Below are 12,181 nucleotides of genomic sequence, written 5' to 3' on the forward strand. Positions count from 1 at the left end.
ATCTTTTATATGATTTTAATGTGTAAATATTAAATTGTACATAAATTGTATGGTTCACTTCATTCTTTATTGAACACAGCATAATTTATAATGCTCTGAGGACATGTATTCAAAACGCATATAAAACATTAAAAGTTATAGAAATTTGGTGTTTTCAGGCACAAAGTTATAATTTTTTTAAAAGTTGGATAATAATACGGTACATTTGTTGCATATTTAAAGAGGGGGTACATGTTACCTTTTAACTCTCTGGAAATGCTATATTTGCTGAAAACAACATATTTAAATATAAGTTTCAGTTTATTTTTTTCACAGATCATGCTAACCGTGAGGAGTATTCGAATAGTACCCGGGAGAGATCGCAAGATTATTCAAACATGCATGAGTGACATCTAAATCCTGTTCAGGCATGGGAACAATAATATAATATGGTAAAAAGCTCCAAAAAGTCAGCTTTAGACAAAATTTAAAGAGGGCGTAGTATGTAAAGTTGCAAAAGTTATTTGGCATTCTGAGACACAGGCAAAGTTACACATTTTCAAAGTCAGACAAAACTATACATCTGTTGTGTATATACATTTAACAGTCGCTAGTCGTTTTCTTTAGCGTGCCCTAACAATCCAGGACTGCTAACAGCCTGGTGCGTTCACTGCCCACTGGAAAAAGTCACATTGTTTACCCTTTATCAAACTGCAGGTATAGAAGTTCCTGCCGTTGTTGGGCCCTAGTTTGAGAACTGTCCTCATTAGGCAGCGTTTCCCATGGTGACAAAAGGGGAAGTACGAGTCAGCCCACTGCAACACAGGAGAGGGAGAGAAAGAACACCGCATTATTAACTCGGATTTAAACTTATTTGAGGGATTTAAATCTGATGCAGACCGCAAACTGTTCAGGCGGCGAGGAACTAAACAATTATTATTTGGAGCGCTGGCAGGTCAAAGTCATTACTGTGGAAGGGAGTTGTTCAGTGTTTTGTGTTGATATAAAGTTAACAATGAATTTAATACCTCCCAGTTTTATAAATATAACTAATGATAAGCAACTAGTGTTGTTACGGTAGTAAAATTTCAAATTTCAATACTAAGAAATTCAGTCAATACTTGATGCCGATGATGATACCACAAGAAAGATTAAAATGCTCGATTTATAGTAACAGAATGTAATTTTCATATAAAAAATAATAGTACTTTCTTTATCTAAGCATGAAGTGTTATATTTGTTTGGATAAAGCTCAAACTTACACTAAACATCAACTCAGTAAAGCTCAAATATTAATGTGTGATGTGTTATGTGATGTTTTGCAGTATCGATACTTGCTCAAATGAGTATCTAATTTTGATATTAGTTTTAGTATTGATGAGTACAGTGGTCCCTTGTTTATCACGGGGTTTACGTTCTAAAAATAACCCGCAATGGACGAAATCCGCGAAGTAGTCAGCTTTATTTTTTACAATTATTATATATGTTTTAAGGCTGTAAAACCCCTCACCACACACTTTACACACTTTTCTCAGACAGGCATTAACATTTTCTCACATTTCTCTCTTGATTAATTAATAGTGAATGTAGTGTCAATCGAACATTTATGTAAATTTGACTGAATGCATTCTGTACTGTACAGGAGACATGGCACGGAGGAGATTGATTGACAATGGTCTACAGTCCCTTAGCCAATCAGGACACAGAACACAATGCGCATTCATACGCTGTAAGAAAGCATGTAAAATTGCACAAAAAAGTGACGGGACAACTATATCTGATTTTCCATACATTTGACAACTCTATAGGCAACTACTTTGGTTAAATTTGAGACAGAGTGAATTTTGCATCTTCGATCTACTTGTAAAAATCTTATTACGATGTTCCTATGGGGCACTTTTGCATTCACATTTTCAAAGCTTGTTTTTATGGCTGAAAAAGCATTAGAAGGCTATTTGTGGAAAAATAAAGTCCAATTGGCATGACAACTGAAAAACTGAGATTAAGACATAAACATGCCCTGCACATCTCACATCTATAAACCACACATTTATCCTGAATAAGAACCAGGAAAAAAGTATGTCTTCTGTCTTATGACAGAAACTGTTCTGATGACTTTTACTGAGCAAAATGGGTAATAGTTTATGGTTTTAACATCATGGAACAATTTTTGATAAAAATGGTCCCATAAAGCCTTTAGTCCAATCATATAAAAGATTAATAGTGGAGAGTGTATTAAAGTACAGTAATTTCTTCAGGTTGGCAGCTTTGAAGCAGAACAAAAGGTCTTGGTCATGTAGCTCATTTTACCTTTTTGACTTTCAATTGCATTTTAGCTCCAGGGAGAGTTTGATAATGAAAAAAAATCACTTTACTAACATTTAAAATGTGTAGGCAAGGACAATATGTGGTAATACCAGGATTGGTGATACATTTTCTCCATATATTGGTGAATTTTTTGATCAGAACAATACCAATATTTACAGATAAATTCATTTTGTACTTAGATTTTACAAAATAATTTTTTTATAGTTTTACCACAACTTTGAATTTATGGACCTTGTTAATGGAAAATAAGAGTAATCAGGGCTGGGTCATATCTGATCTCTGGTGCTATATTGTGACATATATGGTCATAGGGCTGAGCCAAAAATCGCAATCAAAACTTTGGTCAGTCTTGATAAGGCAAGTGTATTTTAATGGACAGGTCTACAGCCATTCATGTGGCAGTAAGAGTGCATGGTGCTGAAGAGGAGTCACCACTTATTTGTTTAGGTGAAAGCTCTGAGTCAGGGCCACAGCACATTTCTTCTTCTATGTTTCCTCATGTGTCCTTGTGTTTCCTTGTGTTTCAAGTTTTTACTTAAATGTTCCCAATTTTAATAAAAGTCCGTAGTCTCCTTCCCTCCTGTCTCTGTGTGCGTGGTGCTGTGTGCCACAGCTCCTCCGCTCTCTCCCTGACTCACTGGCAGCTTTTATACAAATTAATTCCAAGCTTTACATGTGAATTTCTGGAGTGATTGGTCCTGTCAACACAAACTAAAAACTGTAGTGATCCTGACACCCTAGTCTTTATGCCTGTCCAGCTGTATATGTTTTCAAGAAGATTGGGAAGAAAAAAAAAAAAAAATCAGTCCTTTCCATATTGCCCAGCCCTACATGGTCACATACATGATAACATTTTGAACATCATATATATAATCGTGCATTCACTGCAGCTGATTTTCCTCTCAGTCTCGATTTCTATCTGCCTTTGCTCACAACTAATTGCTATCTCTAAAGTGTGGGTTAAGCACTGACTGTGGAGGCTCTGCGGAGGCTAAAAACTAAAATAATGGAAGCGATAAGACGTGAGGAATGGAAGCAGAAAAATTCCATATCACACCATCCTTACCAAACTACTGCTTCAAACAGCCCCTGCCCTTTAGATTTTCTAACCTTGGCTTTGTTTACACTCCTGCCCCTAATGCCACAATGGTAAACCTGCTCCATTCACCTCAAAGAAGTTGCATTTGGTCTCCGGGGGCAGTGAGCAGGTGTAAAAGATGCGTCCCTTGTTCTCTCCGTGTTTGTGGACCACTCGGAGGGCAGCTGGCCGACTGTGGGTGGAGCAACACGGTGCACTGGGACACGGAGGCACGGAGGAGCTGAGGCTAGCTGCTGCTGCTGCTGTCGCCGTGGGAACACTGACAGAAAGAGAAAAACATCCTATTAGAAGGAAATCAAGTGACAAGACAAATCGTTCCTCACGGCCATGGCAGGTCTAAGGACAGAGGCAGTTGTTTGATGGACTCTGTTAAAAAGTGTGCAGTTGTGATGATAGGCTGTTTAGAGATGTCACAATGTGAAATTTGAACAATTATTGTAAGAAACACTGGAATTTTACAATTACGAGGATTTGTAGCATGAACAAAAAAAACTATTTGCTAGTCGCTTTTACAAAGTAAATGAACTACCTCCATCTAACCCTGTATGTTGCCTCTTCTTGTCTGACACAGCTAACTTCAAGTTATTTTTTAACTACTGACAGTTCTTAACTCACCAAGGCTTCGGAAATTATTATCGTTATAATTTTCTACAACACAATCATCTTACAAAATACAACAAATTATATTTTATTAGAGAAAATAAACATTCATTTATGTATATAGAATATATAATATGTATATATATTTTTTTGTTAGTTTTTTTTTACAAAAAGGGGAAACTGAACTTACTTCAACTTGACAGACCACACATTTTAAAATATTGATATTGGCAAGTATCAGGTATCAACAACAACAGCAAGACAAATATCATTCCTATTCCCTCGTCTCTTCAGCAGTGAGGTTATTGGAGTACCCCATACAGGTTGGCCAAGCTGCCTTGGGCACCAACCACATCTCCAACGGGAAGTGTTTTGCCCAAGGACTGATCACAGTATGTATTGATCGGAGCAGGGATCAAAGCATCAACTTTTGGGTTTATGAGCAAATTCTTTCTAACCACTGAACTACTGCATTCCCAAAGTGTGTATCTAGGATTTTTGTCTTGCCTGCACAAAGCATGGCCTTAATAAAAAAGAGAGTTATAGTGTATGTGTGTAACGTCTGACAAACTAAAGTGGCTAAAGAAGCCCATGTTTCCCCAGATACAAAAGCAGTCACTGTTACCCTATCCCTAACACACTTTTTATCCCAAATTAACTAAATCCTCTGGGACTCAGTTGCCATGCCTAAGGGTCTTTCTGCTTTATGGCACTTTCAGATTGGAAAACTCTCCAAAAATCTTTTCCATTTACCTCTGGGGACACCGTATCTGGCAAGGGGAATGGATTTTTGTCCACCGTACCAGCCACGCTATACCTCCACAACATAAATATAACAATGCATAGATCCACATATGGGTCATGATAACATACATATGCAGCTATCCATCATTCTAAACTTAACAATCCCGCTATGAGATTTCCAACATTCGCCCCCCTTTCAGCTTATCTCCCTGAAGTTTCACACAAAAAATCGTATTATAAACTTATTCATGTGTAGTGGCTCTCACCGTGAGTTGGGGGTCCCGTTATCAATTCTCATTTTCTTGGATGGGTGACTGTTTTCCCCAGCGGAGTACCCTGCTGCCGCATCGTGCTTGTCCCAGCCACCAGAGGCATAATTGGGGCTGCTGGTCCCTTGGCAGATGTTGTGTTTGTGTGAACCTTGCGCGGTAGAATTCAGATGAGCACTGCGTGGGGAGTTCAGCGGCTTTAGCTGGTTGTTGTTGTTATTGTTGGGGGTAAGGTCAGAAAAGACCAGGGTGGAGGTGCCGAATGCTGACCTCCAGTTGAGCTTGAGGTCTTGGTCAGGCTTTTTGAAGGCGGTGCAGGGGTATTTGATCAGGTCGCTGGGGTAGGGGGAGGACCCAGGGTTGTTGGCTTCTGTGTGGACTGTAGGTAGAAAAAAAGGTTAAATACTTTAGTTGTTTGTTGTACACTCTAGAATATGTTACCGTTCACTTAAGTGTGTGTGTGTGTTTTCCCATTTACCTGATTATATTTACACTAGTGAATAGGCCATTGTATGTAAATTAAAAAAAATGGACATTGTTGAACTTTACTTTTTAATACTATTTTTTAAATGAATGCAAATGAGAATGAGATGGAGATGAGCAGTAGTTGAAAACAAAACAAAAATAAATAAATCTAAGCACTTAAGCCTTGAAAGCAGGACAATACAAGCTTACTCACTGCATGAATCAATCAAAACACAATTCTAGGTAAGATAATGATGAGTGTACACTGTTATAACGTGGTTAAAATCTCACAAGCTCCCTTAAACACACACATTTAACATTTTTGATAGATTACAAGAAAAAAATATTCTCATTTCTTTTTATTATCTACCAGTAAAAGTTGAACATGCATATATCCTTGCACGAAAGGTTTTACTTTTTGCTATTAATATATTTATTATTTACTCTCTATTACATTTTGGTTTAATTTTAAATTTTAATATAAAGCAAAATACAATTGCATCAGAGGTGAGGGCATAGTCGTTTGCCCTGTAATAATGAACACATTGGTGCAGTTTATTTGTTGAATTTTAAGGATAAGACTGTGAAAGCAATTGTCTACTTTTAACAGCTAGCAGACAAAAATGAGAAAATAATAATATGGGTAGCTTTAAATTACAAACGGAGCATAAAATTTAACAAGTGAGCAGCGGCTGTGTACAATCTGCTGTGCTGATGAAAGCCTTGTGCAGAATCCAGGGAAATGTGTGCCCATATAAAAAGTTAATTATTCCTGTAATGACAGCGCTGAATGCACAACATCCGTCATTAGTGGACTGGGGATAAATAGGACTCTTCCCTCCATCAGCAGCCAAATGAAAGTGTCCTTCTGCGGAGAGCTCCCTGTACGCTGCACTGTACGCGCCGAGATACAGGCTTATAATAATGATACTGTAATGATGAAACTGCAGGATCAAAAGAATGCTAATAGTCTGAGGAGAAGCGCTTTGTTTGTTAAGGGTGAGTCGTGAACTTAAAATGCAACAGATAATCATTTCCTAATTAATAAATCAAACTTAATTGGGTGTAATATTTAGTCATATGTTGTACTGTGCATAACCGCAGCAGTCATATAGTCACTTATTGTATATAGATTTATAGCTAGTGTCACGATAGCAAAGATTTTGAACTCATTTTCGATACTAAGGAATAGAGTTGATATTCAATACTGATTCTGATACCATGATGATAATAAAAATTAAAAAAAACCTCTTTCTTTAGACGATAGAATGTCATTTTAAACATTAATTCATAGTATTTTCTTTTATATTACCATGTGGTGTTATCTGTGTAATCCTTCAGTCGTCCAGGTAGATTCCATTGTGGTCCATGGGTGTATACTAGTCTATGTGTCTTATACTAGTTCTCAGACAGCTCAATTCTCTCTTTTGAATGTAATTTTTTTAGTATCAACACCCACTAAATGAGTATCTTTTTTTGACAATAGTTTTAGTATCAATTAGTATCTGATTTTTGATACTTTTGACACAACTTATTCAGTATTTTCCTCCATTTAGTATCTTTGTTACAGTAAAGGTACAGTATGTAAGTTAAATCCAGGCTCAAAACGGTTCTGTTTAGCTGTGCAGACGACTGAAAGGTTTTTATTCTGCACTCTTCTCCTTTAATGGTAATTTTATGATGACAAAAGAAACATGGCCTGATGGACTTTTATTAGACATAGTAAAGTGACAGGAAAGTATTTGAGAAGTTTTTTGTAAAGTAATGGGAAAGTTCTTAAACTGAGCAAGACAGTGTTTAAAGAGTGAGAGAGAGAGTTTTTAAAGGGTGCAAACGAGTGGGTGAGAGAGTTGCAGATTGGGTGACTATTTATGTTTTGATTTGTGTGATTTTAATGTCTTTCTTATTCTGTAAAGCACTTTGAATTACCTTGTGTACGAATTGTGCTATACAAATAAACTTGCCTTGCCTAAGTTTTAACCCCCCCAAAAAAAGTTGGTCCTTTGGCTACAACATTCCACAGTATGATATAACGTTTTTTTTCTTTCTCTTTCTATGAAATCATGCAGGTGACGTACCACCTCCAGGAAGTTATACACTGCACCTTTAAAATTTAATTAAAATACAATTGTTCAATTTAATATTTTTTGGAATGTTATTTGTCATATTATTTCATTATTTTTTTTTGCATAATATTTTTTTATCCTGCTGCTGAATTTTCCTCATTACAGGACAGATAAAAGTTCTATTATTTTATTTTTTCATCTTGGTGAAATGCAAGGAAAATATGTAATGACTCAGAGAACCTAAAATAACAATCCACAGAATTGCAATTATTAAAAAAACTTTAGGTGTGTTTGAGGACTTGATGAAACATTGAAAAATAAAATTCCACATGCCAGTTGCATTTGGGCAAAAAAATTATTACTACTTTTCCTGAATCAACCAACCTACTTTACCACTGCAACAAGACAAAGCAAGAGTGACTGTGCTTAATGCTAGCCTGGCAAGTCAGGCCTCATTACTTACTTCTTTTTGAAAATCTGAAGAGTCTGGAGATCACAATCGTTTATCTGCCGCACATCATTCAGAATAGGACTGTGCAATATGGTGATAAAAATCTAACTGGGAGCCCATTCCTGTGGCAATATGCTATTTTGGTAAAATCAACTAGATTTTCTGTTCAAACAAAGACACTTTTTCCCATTTAAACCTCCTATTGGTCAATGCTCTGCGTGAGTGACAGGTGGATTTGACCAACTGCAATAAAGTGTGACTTTTAGGAAGAAGGCAATTTATGATTTATGTGAACGTAATACATTTATAGTACTACATTCACATAAACCGTGATAAAATTGAAATGGTGATCTAACTAGAAAATTGTGATATTGCTTTTTTTTGGCATATGACGCACCCCTAATTCAGAATTGGAAAATATACCCAAGTCAAAGGTAGCTTATCCATTAATCAGTATGACTGATGTTTCATAAAATTTTGTATGTATTCTGAATGTTGTTTAAAAAAAAAAAAAAAAAATTATACACATGCTATTTTTGTTCATTCACTCAACAGTGGCACAGAGCTGATTGGTTACTCTCCTTTTCAATCTTCTACCCACTCAAACGATCAATAAGACACAATTTCAGACTAACTCCTTTGTGCAAGCTGTGAAAAGGCGTCTTGGCTGACCAGGCTACCTTAATTCTTTCTTAACTTAATGAAGTTATGCACTGATGAATAACAATTAGGAGCTTAAGAGCCAGGTAGTCCTTCTCTTATTGAATAGCCCTGCTCACCCTTGGGTCTGGCTGTGAGGCAGGCGTCGCAGGCTGCACACTCTGGAGGGTTGATGAGGGTGCACACTTCACAAATCCAGTCCTCCTCCTCCTTCTTCCCCACACACTCCTCTGGCTGCTCCCTGTACACCCAGCCAATCAGACTGTTCCTCACTGGCAACATACTGACAAGCACACAAGAGAAACATCATTTTAGAAGATAATACAGCAGTTAGGGCATTGCACCTGTGATTTATGTTTTAATAATGGGATTCTGTTCAAAGTTCACATTTTAAAACCAACCAGAAAAATTTACAAAAAGACTGAAATATGAACTGAGAACCTAATACAAGAATCATATTTCAGAACAGAGTTAGCAAATTTTATGCAGAATAAGACAGGATATTAATCAATGCGTCTACAAAAACGTTTCCACATAAATATGCCGGAGTTACCACTGGAGCTAAATTTCATCCGTTGTCCTAAGGCAGGTGCAAACATGAAACATTCAATATGAACAATATGAAAAATAAAATCCTTGGTGGAGGAGCAAGCCCATTTAAAACTATAAAAATGAGACAAGCATTCAGGAACATCTGATAACTTTAAAAATCTAAGATATTGTACTTCCTCAAAATGTTACAATAATGATAGTTTAAAGGCTTTTTATCTAAGGCTTTCAGAGTTTTCTTAAACAGAGACTTTAGGGGCTTTAAAACACTCTCAGTAGTCTGGGACCATGTGGTATGACAGTAGTTAATATGACTAAGTATCATTGAGTGCATATAAATCTTTGCTGCCTCTACTGTTAAATGAGGTCTTATATGCTTAAAATTTGACAAGTTAAATTTGATGGTATTGGAGATTTTGTTTACATGGTCCTTAAAAGTTAAAGTTAAAAAAGATACTTAAATTTCTCTACCACCTCTAAACACTCTCCATTGACCAGGACTGATGGTTTTTCACCCCCTGCTGGCTGTGGAAAACCATCAGTCTAATATTAAAATTAAGAATTAACAAGGTTGTGGCCCCTGAGTAGTAGGCATTTATCGAAGGCAGAAATTATTTAGGTAATAAAATGTCCTCTTCAAACAACACAATACACTTTTTTATTGTAATGAATGAAAGATACAAATACAAATTATTATTTTCAATCCTGTGGTTTAGATCAGTGGTTCCCAAAGTGTCGGTCATAATACGCTGTGCTAGGGGTCACGAAATGAATTATTTATAATACTGTATTTAATATCTTCTCCAGTTCATGGTAGAGCGCAATGGATTTAAAAATAATTTAGCCAGAATTGCTACGCTATGCAACGCTGCTTAGTCCTATGTGTATCACTGATTAAGCCTGTCACAAAATATTTTGAAGACTGACATACTGCTGAAGTAAATATAGACGATTAATGATAAGACTGAAACAAATTTATGCCACTGACACAATAACCCAAGAGCAGATTTAAATCAAAACTATTCTAAATGTATAAAAAAGCTGCAATAGATAAATAACAGAATGAAACAGTTGAATACTTAGTTTGCATCTGTAATGAGTCATAGAAGTGATGTATTCAAACTTTTACGATCTTATAATGCCAAAATTTGCCAGTAGTGCAAAGAAAAAGTCCACACAATAAAAAATGAACTGCAAAAAATATTGTTCCAGCTTTCATATATGGAATGATAAGTTGATATAGTACTTATCATGACAGGCCTATCACTGATAAAGAAGAAAAGGAGAACAAACAGAGCAATGAGCGTGCATGGAGGTCCGGGGAAAACAGGAATTTTTAGAGCTATGACGTCCAGGAAAATGTAGGAAAATAAAGATTAGTCAGTCGTACATGAATCACTCTAAATACTTGGAGTGTGTAAATAAGAAGGGAAAAACAATTATAATTTAAAAGCTCTTAAGGTGAAACTAAACACTTGATCAACTTCTTTTTGCTACTAACTTGTATATTTGGTGTTTTAACAGTATCGTCGACTGTTCCTAATCCTTTATATGGCAATTTTAGAGCAGACTAGGTACACTTAGCTTGTGAAAAAAAAAAAAAAAAAAACTCATTTCAAGTAGTATGTGACATCACGCAGGACTGCCCTGGCAAAACACCTGGCTGCAGGGGCGGACTATGTAGTATGGATACCTGTTCACTCTCTTCTTTAGTACTGCCCAGTTTAGCAGCTCTTTTTGAAATGTGGTTGTGGACAATATGTCTCCTTTCAGTTTTGATTTTACGTTTTCATTTCTCCTTTTTGCAAACTTGCCTGTATTGCAGTATTCTTTCTTCTCGTACATCCCCGTTGGATACAACCCTCCTCTACACAAACCACAAATTGCCTAAAGCCGAGGCTAGAGTCAGTATAGCAACAGTGTCTCCTTGCGTCGCCCTGAGCATACAAGCTACACTGTGTTTAACAAAAGAGTGGCTTGTGCGTGCCAATAGTCGCAGGGGCCAGGGAGCACGCGGCGACTTCACAAACCTTCCTCGCAGACTGCTCTATCAGCTGTGGAACGCGCTGTCAGAGCTTTAGCCGCTAACCCCACCGAAGCCGCGCACAAACACAGCCCAGGAGGTGTGGAGGCTGTGCCCTGCCTGGAGGACGCGACCATCTCTGCACATTCATTTTCCCTCATAACACTTCCCACCCCTGCTCCATCTGCCCACAACCTCCTCTCTGCTGCGAGTTCAAGACGTCAGTTATAACGCATCTTCTCTAAAAATGGTATGAGGCAAAAACATGGAAACTGGCTTGATGTGCTTTTTAAAGTGTACCTGTGTGAAGATGACTCAGACTGGTGGTTAAGAGGTCGTCTCCTGGCTGGTAGCGTTTGTGAGTCAGTATTTTAACCACTTTGAATGAAATCATTGTAGAATCAGGACTTTTGGTGTTAGAAAATAAAATGGTTAAGGTTATGTGCAATGTTTCATGAGACTAAAGCAGGAAGCAAACAGTCACTTTGTATTTATGCCTTTGTCATTATCAAAGGGTTTTCCCAGATATCGGTTTCCGTTACATATTGAAAATGTAGCCGATATTTATATATATTTTTGCACTGCCCCGATCTGTGTGTGCCTGCGTTTTTCCCAGTTTGACTTTATTGCACTAGATTTGTCTTTTTCAACAGATTGAATGATGGAAAATATGTTCCAGATCCCAGATAAATACGTTTTATTATTTTTTACAAGTGAATTTGTAAACTTTATTATGACTTTGCATAAATTTGGTCCTTGCTATGGATTTTAAAAGGTTAATTAATTGGTATCGGCAAATATCGGTTATCCATAGTCTTTCTTTCCACTAAATGTAATATTACTAATACTACTGACAATTACAGGTTGTTCAGTATTTGTTCAGACGTAGCTTCTGGCATCTAACTAAGTCTTGGTGATCCAGTTATGGTGCCAACTGGTCCATGAAAA

The 12,181-nt window shown here is 36.9% G+C and overlaps 1 protein-coding gene across 1 annotated transcript in view; it reads right to left on the minus strand.

Moving 5' to 3' along the window:
* Positions 1–5: 5 nt before the first annotated feature.
* The window catches only part of neil3 (nei-like DNA glycosylase 3), a 32,875-nt gene continuing 20,699 nt past the window's right edge, over positions 6–12,181 (minus strand). The window contains exons 7-10 of the mRNA XM_055224599.1: positions 8,781–8,944; positions 5,017–5,398; positions 3,476–3,665; positions 6–794 (exon numbers count right to left, since the gene is read on the minus strand). Of these exons, the coding sequence (XP_055080574.1) occupies positions 630–794; positions 3,476–3,665; positions 5,017–5,398; positions 8,781–8,944 (901 nt within the window). The 3' untranslated portion in view covers positions 6–629. The remainder of the gene's footprint in view (positions 795–3,475; positions 3,666–5,016; positions 5,399–8,780; positions 8,945–12,181) is intronic.

The sequence above is a fragment of the Periophthalmus magnuspinnatus genome, chromosome 10 (assembly GCF_009829125.3).
Source record: "Periophthalmus magnuspinnatus isolate fPerMag1 chromosome 10, fPerMag1.2.pri, whole genome shotgun sequence".
Taxonomy (NCBI): Eukaryota; Metazoa; Chordata; class Actinopteri; order Gobiiformes; family Gobiidae; genus Periophthalmus; species Periophthalmus magnuspinnatus.